Source organism: Pristiophorus japonicus, chromosome 8 (assembly GCF_044704955.1).
Source record: "Pristiophorus japonicus isolate sPriJap1 chromosome 8, sPriJap1.hap1, whole genome shotgun sequence".
Taxonomy (NCBI): Eukaryota; Metazoa; Chordata; class Chondrichthyes; family Pristiophoridae; genus Pristiophorus; species Pristiophorus japonicus.
Genome location: NC_091984.1, coordinates 68,948,566 through 68,960,655, shown reverse-complemented (window position 1 = coordinate 68,960,655; position 12,090 = coordinate 68,948,566). Strand labels below are relative to the sequence as shown.

The 12,090-nt window shown below is 46.6% G+C and overlaps 1 protein-coding gene across 3 annotated transcripts in view; it reads right to left on the bottom strand.

Annotated features, from left to right (window-relative positions):
• Nucleotides 1–12,090, bottom strand: part of spata6 (spermatogenesis associated 6) — a 187,641-nt gene that overhangs the window by 88,141 nt on the left and 87,410 nt on the right. For 2 of the 3 annotated variants that reach the window (XR_011594060.1, XM_070886907.1), the window contains exon 7: nucleotides 365–649. The exons of the other annotated variant lie outside the window; for it this stretch is intronic. Coding sequence is in view for 1 of the 2 variants with exons in the window: in XM_070886907.1 (XP_070743008.1) it covers nucleotides 365–649 (285 nt within the window). In the remaining variant the exon portion in view is untranslated. The remainder of the gene's footprint in view (nucleotides 1–364; nucleotides 650–12,090) is intronic. 3 annotated transcript variants of the gene reach the window in all.

Genomic DNA, 12,090 nt, shown 5'->3' with positions numbered 1-12,090 from the left:
ATAAAATCAGTATTCCAGGGATTTTAATATTAGTTTGAAGGAACAGTTTAATTACTGTCCTAGCACATATTACTCCACAAAAAACTCAATATAATTAATAGCTGAAAAAGAAACATGAAATCATTTACAAATGCTAGACAGCGGACCAGCATATTAATTGTACAAGAAACTGAGTTTCACTTAAATTAGCAAGCAAAATACTGCAGTTGCTGGAAATCTGAAAAAACCCCACAAAATCCTGGAATCACTCAACAGGTCAGGCAGCATCTGTAGAAAGAGAAGCATAGGGTTAACGTTTCAGGTCGATGACCTTTCACCAGAAACTTCTGTTCACTTAAATGAAGATTTTTCTCCAGTCACATACATGTCTTATTACAAATGGAGGTTTATTATCTGTTTCCTTTTTAAATTGATAAGGTCCTAGGTTCAGGTGTGCAAGTCTCTGATTGGCATCCTCTGAGAGCGCTGCCATCCGTCTCTTGGTGTATGGCGATGGAGACCGTGACTGGGATGCTATCGTGGGCTGCTTGTAGCTGTTATTTTTGCTGAACTTTCTGGGACATTCTGCAAGGCATGTTTTTCTTTTTGATGATTTTGTCATGGATTTCCTGACTGGGGATGACTGTATTTCCAACTTCATTTTATCCTCCTAAACAAAGAAGTTACAAAGACATTTTTTCACAATGACATTTTTTCACAATGTCATTAATAAATCAATCAGAAAGAACTTCACAAACTACTTTGGAGTATTTTAAACCATAACAAAATCTTTGCCATGAACAATTCTCTTTGAAAAGAGAGGGAAATTTTAGAACACACCCATTTTAGAAACATAGAAACATAGGGGCCAAGTTTCAGCCTGAGTTACTCCTGATTTTTTGGAGCAACTGGTTTAGAATGGAGTATCTTAGAAATTTGAATTCTCGACATTTAGTTTGCTCCAGTTCTAGTCAGTTAGAACAATTTCACTTTGAAACAGAATTTTTTTTTCAAAAGGGGGCGTGTCCGGCCACTTACGCCTGTTTTCAAAGTTTAGGCAGTGAAAACTTACTCCAAACTAACTTAGAATGGAGTAAGTGAAGATTTTTGTACGTTCGAAAAAACCTTGTCTACACTTTAGAAAATCAGGCGTAGGTTACAAATTAGGCGTAGGGAATGGTGGAGGGGGCTAGGGTTTAAAGGGAAGTTTACAAACATTAAACACTTCAGTTTTACAAATAAAGAGCCATCATCAATAATAAATGATAAATACATCAATAAATCAACCAATAAATCAATCAAAAAAATTAATAAAAAATATATATATTTTTTAAAAAATCAATAAATAAAACATTTTCTACTTACCGACTGCAGCACCGGGAGTCTTCCAACAGCGTGCTGGGACCCCCCCCCCCCCCCCCGTGTGTCTCTATCTCTCTGTCTGTGTGTCTCTCACTCTCTGTCTGTCAGTGTCTGTGTTTCTGACAGCGAGGGGAGGGAGAGAAGGGGGGTGTGTGGGAGAAGGGGGGTGGGAGGGGGAGAGGGGGGTGAAGAGGCTGTGGGGGGGGGAGGAGGAGGGGGGAGGAGAGAGGGAGAAGGGAGAGAGGATGGAGGGAGGGAAGGGAGGGAAGGAAGGAGGCGGAACGGCCGGGCCCAAGACTTCGGGCTGGATTTACAGGTAGGTGGCGTCGGGTCTCGGGAGGGGGGGAGAAAGAGTCGCGGAGGTCCGGGGGGGGGGGGGGGGGAGTCGCTGAGTTCGGGGCGGCGGGGGGGGGGGGGGGGGTGGGAGAGAGAGTCGCGGGGGGGGGGGGGGGGGGGAGTGGGGGGGATCGGGTTGGGTCGGGGGGGGGCGGAGGTCGGGTCACCGGGGGGGGGGGGGGGGGAGCAGAGGTTGAGTCAGGTCCGGTGGGTGGGAGGAGCCTTATTCACGCAGCCCCAGTGAGGCCATTCAGCCAGGGCTAGGGGCTGCATGCTTCTGGGCCCCTCCCATAGTTTTGGGCGCCTGGAGCTACTGCACATGCGCGCCCACTGTAGTGTATGTGCAGAGGTCCCGGCACTGTTTTCAGCACAGCGACCTGGCTCCACCCCCTACAGCTCGTGCTGCGCCGCGCCCGGCTCCAGAGGACCTGCAGGGAGCCGGAGAATAGGTAAGTTTTTTTTAGGCGCACTTTGTAGCGGGAAAAACGGGCGTCCAGGTCCGGGCTGCACCATTAAAGGCGCGGCCCGAAACTTGGGCTCATAGAAAATAGGTGCAGGAGTACGCCATTTGGCCCTTCGAGCCTGCACCACCATTCACCGTCATTCACCTCAGCACCCCTTTCCTGCTTTCTCTCCATATCCCTTGATCCCTTTAGCTGTAAGGGCCATATCTAATACCCAATGAACTGGCATCAACAACTCTCTGTGGTAGGGAATTCCACAGGTTAACAACTCTCTGAGTGAAGAAGTTTCTCCTTATCTCAGTCCTAAATGGCTTACCCCTTATCCTTAGACTGTCTCCCATGGTTCTGAACTTCCCCACCATCGGGAACATTCTTCCTGCATCTAACCTGTCCAGTCCCGTCACAATTTTATATGTTTCTATGAGATCCCCTCTCACTCTTCTAAACTCCAGTGAATAAAGGCCCAGTCGATCCAATCTCTCCTCATATATCAGTCCAGCCATCCCAGGAACCTTCGCTGCACTTCCTCGATAATAAGAGTAGGAGACCAAAATGGAACACAATATTCCAGGTGAGGCCTCACCAAGGCCCTGTACAACTGCAGTAAGACCTCCCTGCTCCTATACTCAAAACTCCTAGCTATGAAGGTCAACATACCATTTGCCTTCTTCACCGCCTGCTGTACCTGCATGCCAACTTTCAATGACTGATGTATCATGACACCCAGGTCTCATTGCACCTCCCCTTTTCCTAATCTGCCGCCATTCAGATAATATTCTGCCTTCGTGTTTTTGCCCCCAAAGTGGATAATCTCACATTTATCCACATTATACTGCATCTGCCATTCATTTGCCCACTCACCTAACTTGTCCAAGTCACCCTGCAGCCTCTTAGCGTCCTCCTCACAGCTCACACCGCCACCCAGTTCAATGACATCTGCAAGCTTGGAGAAATTATACTCATATCCTTTATCCAAATTATTAATGTATATTGTAAATAGCTGGGGTCCTAGCACTGAGCCCTGCGGCACTGCCTGCCATTCTGAGAAGGACTCGTTTATCCCGACACTCTGCTTCCTGTCTGCCAACCAGTTCTCTATCCATGTCAGTACATCACCCCCAATATCATGTGCTTTAATTTTGCACACCAATCTCTTGTGTGGGACCTTGTCAAAAGCCTTTTGAAAGTGCAAATACACCACATCCACTGGTTCTCCCTTGTCCACTCTAGAGGCCCAAGTTTCCACACGCGCCTAGAACGGCGCAGTCCCGACCTGGACGCCAGTTTCTCGCGCCACAAAGTGCGCCTAAAAAAACCCTCCGTATTCTCCACCTCCCTGCAGGTCCTCTGGCCCTTGGTGCAGCGCAGCAGAAGCTGTAGGGGGGCGGAGCCAGGTCCCTGCGCTGAAAACAGTGCCGGGACCTCTGCACATGCGCGCTACAGTGGGCACGCAAGTGCAGTAGCTCCAGGCGCCCGAAACTGTGTGGGAGGGGCCCGAAGCATGCAGCCCCTAGCCCTGGCCCAATGGCCTCACTGGGGCTGCGTGAATAAGGCTCCTCCCACGGCCAGCTCCTGCTTCCTCCTGACCCGACTCCCGCTTCCCTCACCCCCGGAGTGGACCGACACCCGCTTCCCACCCCCCCCCGGACCGGACCCAACCCGACTGCCGCTCCTGCTCCCCCCCGACTCGACCCGACCCGACTGTCGCTCCCGCTCCCCCCCGACTGGACCCGACCCGACTGCCGCTCCCGCTCTCGCTTCCCCCCGACCCGACTGCCGCTCCTGCTTCCGCTTCCCTCCGACTGGACCCGACCCGACCCGACTGCCGCTCCCGCTCCCCCCCGACTGGTCCCGACCCGACCCGACTGCCGCTCCCGCATCCCCCCGACTGGACCCGACCCGACTGCCGCTCCCGCTCCCCCCCAACTGGACCCGACCCGACTGCCGCTCCCACTCCCGCTTGTCCCCGACTGGACCCGACCCGACTGCCGCTCCCGCATCCCCCCGACTGGACCCGACCCGACTGCCGCTCCCGCTCCCACCCAACTGGACCTGACCCGACCCGACTGGCGCTCCCGGACTGGATCTGACCTGACCTCCCTCTCCCCGACCTGACCTCCCCCTCCCTCGCCGACCCAAATCGAACCTCCCTCCCCGACCCGACCCAACGCCACCTACCTGTAAATCTGGTGCTGGGGACGGGCCCTGCCCGAAGTTCTGGGCCCGGCCCGTTCAGCCTTCGGTCCCGACGGCAAACCGCTGCCTTTCACACAGGTAGGAACATGGTTTATTTAATCTTTTCTTTGCTTATAAATTTTTATTCAGGTTGGATTTATTTGTGTAATATTTGTATAAGTATAACTAAGGATTTATTGTAGAATTTAATGACTTCCCTTCCCCCCCCTCGTTCCGGACGCCTAATTTGTAACCTGCGCCTGATTTTTTAATGTGTAGACAAGGTTTTTTCAAGCGTACAAAAATCTTCACTTATTCCATTCTAAGTTAGTTTGGAGTACGTTTTCACTGTGGAAACTTTGAAATCAGGCGTCAGTGGCTGGACACGCCCCCTTTTGAAAAAAAATTCTGTTCCAAAGTGAAACTGTTCTACCTGACTAGAACTGCAGAAAACTAAATGTGGAGAATTCCGATTTCTAAGATACTCCGTTCTACACCAGTTGCTCCTAAAAATCAGGAGCAAATCATGTGGAAACTTGGGGCCTACGAGTTACATCCTCAAAAAATTCCAGAAGATTTGTCAAGCATGATTTCCCCTTCATAAATCCATGTTGACTTGCACCGATCCTGTCACTGCTTTCCAAATGTGCTGATATTTCATCTTTAATAATTGATTCCAACATTTTCCCCACTACTAATGTCAGGCTAACCGGTTTATAATTACCCATTTTCTCTCTCTCTCCTTTTTTAAAAAGTGGTGTTACATTAGCTACCCTCCAGTCCATAGGAACTGATCCAGAATCGATAGACTGTTGGAAAATGACCATCATTGCATCCACTATTTTTAGGGCCACTTCCTTAAGTACTCTGGGATGCAGACTATCGGGCCCCGGGGATTTATCGGCTTTTTTTAAACATAGCAATAATTTTAGACTTTCACCTAAAAATCAGGACACATTGCAGAAGCAAGGAAAATGCAATTTTAGGCAGCAATAATTTTCTTCCTCCAGGCTAAGCAAAACAATACAAATTGTTAATTGCATTTGAAAAGAATCACGGCATAATTTGATAATAGCATTCCATTGGTGGAAAAATAAAAAGAACCAAAAATGCTTTCATATTTCAATTTATGGAAACGTGATGGAAGTTCATTTTAGCAAAAATTAAATCTCATTCAGTAGGATCAAATAGGTTATTGCACAATCAGTACTTGTAAACTTCACTCATATTTTCTAGGGCTCCCCTTCCTAGTGATCCGTGTTTAACATACAGTAACACAAGAACATAAGAAATAGGAGCAGGATTAGGCCATTTGGCCCCTCGAGCCCCTGCTCCGCCATTCACTAAGATCATGGATGATCTGATCTTGGCCTCAACTCCACTTCCCTGCCTGCTCCTCATAATCCTTGACTCCCTTATCATTCAAAAATCTGTCTATCTCCACCTTAAATATATTCAAAGATCTCCACAGCTCTCTGGGGTAGAGAATTCCAAAGATTCACGATCCTCTGGAGAGAAGAAATTCCTCCTCATTTTCATTTTAAATGGACGGCCCCTTATTCTGAAACTATGCCCTAGTTCTAGATGCCCCCCTCCCCCGAGGGGAAGCATCCTCTCTGCATCTACCCTGTCAATACCGCTCAGAATCTTATATGTTTCAATAAAATCACCTCTCATTCTTCTAAACTCCAATGAGTATAGGCCCAACCTGCTCCACCTTTCTTCATAAGACTATCCCTTCATCTCAGGAATCAACCACTTGAACCTTCTCTGAACTGCTTCCAATGCAAGTATATCCCTCCTTAAATAAGGAGACCAAAACTGTATGCAGTACTCCAGTTGTGGTCTCACCAACGCCCTGTACAGTTGTAGCAGGACTTCCCTACTTTTATACTCCATCCCCCTTGCAATAAAGGTCAACATTCAATTTGCCTTCCTAATTACTTGCTGTACCTGCATACTAACTTTTTAAGCAAGCACAGCATCTGCAAGAAATTTTAAAAAATTGTTTTTTTTTTTAAACATAGCCTTGCTCCCTGGTTTCCCTCTCCTCTGCATGAAAATTCTCCAAGAAACGAGAATAAAAACGTGCAAGAAGGAACAGGAAAAAAGAAACAAAAAGGGCAAGTTATAAAGAAACAATTAATTTCCCACTTTTTCCTGTGGTGTGTTCACTAGGCTCCTTCAAACATACATGCCTCCCCTCTACATGAGATTGTTGTTTACAGAAGGTAAAGAAAGGCAGAACAAGAGAAGTACAAATGAAAAGAAGGAGAAGGAGGAAGAAACATAATAGAAAGAATAAGGGAAAGAGTCAAAAGAGCTATTGGGAGAGAAAAAAGGAAAAGAAAGAAAAATGGAGAAGAGAGGTACGCAACTGCCATTATGTCACAATTGGGAGAGGTTGTCCAATTGCAGACTGCTTCCCAAACTACTGCTGAGAATTTTGTCCATGCTGCTTCCAGTGCACCACCGTAACTTCCCCATAAGTACACCACCTGGCCTAACTGGAGTGCATAAGCGGAATTTGTTAGATTATACTATCCGAGAAATTCAACCACATAGTGTCCGTTTTTCTGGTGCTAAATTACCTTCTAAGCCTCCAATATGCCAGAAAGGAAGTGAACGTTCATTATGAGCCAGAAGTAGCGCTTGATATTACTGTTAATTATGCCATACATCACTTTACTGATGATTGTGAAAAAGATGATAGAGTGATACTTGGCTGGGTTTGATTTGTCTTGCTTATTGTGGACAGGTCATACCTGGTTAATTTTCCACATTGTCTGGTAGATGCCAGTATTGTAGCTGTATTGGAAAAGCTTAGCTAGGAGTGTAGCTAATGCTCGAGCACAAGCCTTCAGCACTACAGCCGGGATGTTGTCAGACCCCGTAGCCGTTGCTATGCCAGTGTTTCTTGAGGTCAGGCGGAGTGAATCTGTGATGTTGGGGACAGGAAAAGCAAGAGAAGGATCATCCACTCGCCAGTTCTGGCTGAAGAAGATTGCAAATGGTTCAGTCTTGTCTTTTGCACTCACGTGCTGGGCTCCGCCATTCTTGAGGATAGCAATATTCATGGAGTCTATCTCCTCCTGTTAGTTGCTCAATTGTCCACCACCACTCACGACTGGATGGAGCAGAGTTGCAAAGCTTTTACATGATCCGTTGGTTGTGTGATCACATAGCTCTGTCTATAGCATGCTGCTTTCACTATTCAGCATGCTTGCTGTCCTGTGTTGTAGCTCCACCAGGTTGCCACCTTATTTTCAGGTATGATTGGTGCTGCTCCCAGCATAATCTTCATTGAACTAAGGTTGGTCATCTGGTTTGATGGGGTGATGGAGAAATGAGGGACAGGTGGTTACAGATTGTGGTGTTATACAATTCTGCTGCTGCTGATGGCCCACAGCACCTCATGGACGCCTAATTTTGAGCTGCTCGATCTGCTCTGAATTTATTACACTTTGCACAGTGGTGGTGCCACACAACACAATGGAGAGTTACCCTCAGTGCAAAGACAGGACTGAGTGGTGGTCACTCCTAACAATGCTGTCACAGCAGACACATCTGTGACAGGGAGATTGGTGTGGCAACATCCCCACTGACACCTGGGAGTCCTTAGCCATAGACTGCCCTAAGTGGAGGAAGTGCATTTGGAAGGGTGCTGAGCTCCTTGAGTATTGCCGCCGAAAGCTTGCAGAAATCAAGTGCAGGCAGCGGAAGGAGTGTGCAGCAAACCAGGCTCCCTGCCCACCCTTTCCCTCAATGACTATCTGTCCACCTGTGACAGAGACTGTGGTTCTCGTATTGGACTGTACAGCCACCTAAGAACTCATGGTAAGAGTGGAAGCAAGTCTTCCTCGATTCTGAGGGACTGCCTATGGTATGATGGTGTGGATTACGTCAAAAAGGTTATTCCTTCATTTTGGTTCTCTCACTACCTGTCATTCTGGCATCTATGTCCTTCAGGACTGGCTAGATAGACCAAACCACGTTTGCTGATGGATACTGAAGTTTCCCCCCTAGAGTACATTCTATGCCCTTGCTATCCTCAGTTCTTCCTCAAAGCGGTGTTCAACTTGGTGGAGTATTAGGGCAGAAGGTGTAAATCAGCAGCAGGTTTCCTTGGCCATGTTTTACCTGAAGCTATGAAACTTTATAGGGTCCGGGGTCAATGTTGAGGACTCCCGAGGACACTCTACTGTATATTACTGTGCCTCACTTCTGGTGAATCTATCCTGCCAGCGGAACAGGACATACCCAGGGATGGTGATGAAGAAGTCTGGGACACTGGCTGATAGGTATGATGCTGTGAATGTGATTATGTCAGGCTGTTGCTTTACTAGTCTATGGGACTAGTCCAACTTTAGCACCAGTCCCTAGAAGTTAGTGAGGAGGGCTTTGCAGGGTCACTGGACTGAGTTTGCTTTTGTTGTGTTCTGATTCGATGCCGAGGTTGCAGCTAGATGGCACGCCAGATTGCCCCTTAGAAACATAGAAACATAGAAAATGGGTGCAGGAGTAGGCCATTCGGCCCTTCAAGCCTGCACCACCATTCAATGAGTTCATGGCTGAACATGCAACTTCAGTACCCCCTTCCTGCTTTCTCACCATACCCCTTGATCCCCCTAGTAGTAAGGACTACATCTAACTCCTTTTTGAATATATTTAGTGAATTGGCCTCAACAACTTTCTGTGGTAGCGAATTCCACAGGTTCACCACTCTCTGGGTGAAGAAGTTTCTCCTCATCTCGGTCCTAAATGGCTTACCCCTTATCTGTAGACTGTGACCCCTGGTTCTGGACTTCCCCAACATTGGGAACATTCTTCCTGCATCTAACCTGTCTAAACCCTTCAGAATTTTAAACGTTTCTACGAGATCCCCTCTCATTCTTCTGAACTCCAGTGAATACAAGCCCAGTTGATCCAGTCCTTCTTGATATGTCAGTCCCGCCATCCCGGGAATCAGTCTGGTGAACCTTCGCTGCACTCCCTCAATAGCAAGAATGTCCTTCCTCAAGTTAGGAGACCAAAACTGTACACAATACTCCAGGTGTGGCCTCACCAAGACCCTGTACAACTGTAGTAACACCTCCCTGCCCCTGTACTCAAATCCCCTCGCTATGAAGGCCAACACGCCATTTGCTTTCTTAACCGCCTGCTGTACCTGCATGCCAACCTTCAATGACTGATGTACCATGACACCCAGGTCTCGTTGCACCTCCCCTTTTCCTAATCTGTCACCATTCAGATAATAGTCTGTCTCTCTGTTTTTACCACCAAAGTGGATAGCCTCACATTTGTCCACATTATACTTCATCTACCATGCCTTTGCCCACTCACCTAATCTATCCAAGTCACTCTGCGGCCTCATAGCATCCTCCTCGCAGCTCACACTGCCACCCAACTTAGTGTCATCCGCAAATTTGGAGATACTACATTTAATCCCCTCGTCTAAATCATTAATGTACAATGTAAACAGCTGGGGCCCCAGCACAGAACCTTGCGGTACCCCACTAGTCACTGCCTGCCATTCTTTTTAGTGGATTGATGCAATGAATTAAAAAAAAATTGAATTCAAATTCTCAAACTACAATGGTGGGATTTGAATTCACGTTCTATGGATTATTCGTCCAATAAAATAACCATTACCCTAAAAAAGTACAAATGCTTTGTTAGAGATGAAAACATTTGTTTTGGACTTATTGTTTAATTATGATTAATTATGATTCTGACTTGCCCCCAAAATGTTTGAAACATTATGTAGCCCGTTCTATTCTGCCATGTATATATGGGCCCCTGTTCCAAAAGGTTGAACACCTCTATTCTATGAGATCATGGGGTCTCTTATTGTGCCGAAAATTGTGACCTCGTCGGGTTCGTACGAAGTGCACACGCACCCAGCGAGGCCTCACATAAGCTGGTTCTTGGGACACGATGCGCATGCGTCAAGAACTGGCTTTTCCGATCTGTCAAGATTTCTTCTGACAGAATCTACACATCCCTGGAAGAAGGACATTCATGTGGCAAAGATTGGGCTACTTGCCCAACTCATGCCCAGCCAATGTCCTTCAAATTTTTATGGCTGGTAAAAGCAGGCATATAGTCTACTTTTACCAGCGCAACACTTTTAAAACATATAGGGCCCGAACTTGGTCAAAGGAGGGCCCATCCAAGTGCCGCCCAAAGGACCGCCGAGAGACCGGCGGTACTTTTCCAGGAAGATTCCTCTGTAAGAGATGGCAGTACAGCCCAGTGACAAAGTAACAGCTTACGCCGTCAATCTGGGCAGCAGCAGGTGGGCTCCCAATCTCGGAAATGTGATCCTCGCCAAAGTGCCGCCGAGGATTGAGTCGGACCCAGGGCAGGGGATGGGGGGAAGCCCGAAAAATAAAAATTTTTAAAAACATTTTTTTAAAACACTGGAACATCTTCAGGGGACCCCATACAAATGAATCGCTGGAAAATAAAAATTTTAAAGATGTTCACTAACCTATTTTTGCAGATCTTCTTACTTACCTTTTGGGTTAGACATGTCTCCATGCAGCGGTCCACCCCCTGCTGTCGCCGACTCCCGCCCGCACCAATAGAAACATAGAAACATAGAAAATAGGTGCAGGAACAGGCCATTCAGCCCTTCTAGCCTGCACCGCCATTCAATGAGTTCATGGCTGAACATGAAACTTCAGTACCCCCTTCCTGCTTTCTCGCCATAACCCTTGATCCCCCGAATATGGCAGCTCAGCGGGCGGGAGGTCACTTACGCGACTTGGCCGCCAGCGATCGTCAGCGGGCGGTTCACAGTGATAGTGGGCAGTAAGGCCACCAATTTTGGGACCATAAAAATTAAATTTAATCATTCATTTTTATATTAAAAACCCTGTCCACAAAGGTAAGTTTATTTTTAACCCTATTAAAACACATTAAAAAAATTCCCCAAAATAGATACTTTTTCTAAAACATTTAATTTCAATTAATTTTAAGTATGTGAGTTGTTTTTTTTATTATTATGCCGTGTTTCTTGTTTTAGGAGGGTTTTCTCATTGATACAAACGGAGTTCCCATTTTTATCAATGAGAATACCTAATGATTGGTGGTCCAGGCCCACGTGACTCCAGCCTTTCAGTACGTACGAGGAAGTCATCTTCCCATATGCTGCACAGCGAATGGATGCCTTCGACCGGAATCCTACATTCCTCCGGGACCACCAGGTATTTTCATTAAAAAATTTTTGGTCGGAGACGTTCGTCCAAAGGACCGCAATTTTCCACCCATTATCTCCCTGAATGTTCAAGAACTCAATTCTCCAATCAAACAATGGCAAATACTGACCTTTCTCTGCAGAAAGGGAACAGATATTGCTTTCCTTCAGGAAACACAATCTGTCTCCATCACAGCACGAAAAGCTTAGTCAGAGATGGGTAAGCACTTCTCTATAGATCTTTCATTTCTCTCATGGGCGAAGTTGCCAGCTGATTCACAAGGGTCTCCCATTATGTTACAGCAATCTCAGTGAATGAACAATGGTATTAATTTTTGACTTCTGCCTATTTATTAAACATTGACTTACATTTTCATCTCTTTTTAAAAACTTTAATCTTGCTATTCTTCTGGCACATAGTGGTGTCCTACTTTAATTATAGGTGGATATGTCAATTGTATTCTTAACCCTTGAGTGGAAAAAACTGCAATCCACCCTTCACTCATATGAAACTGGGGAATTAATAATGGGGAACAGGGCAACGGCAGAGATACTGAACAAATATTTTGTATC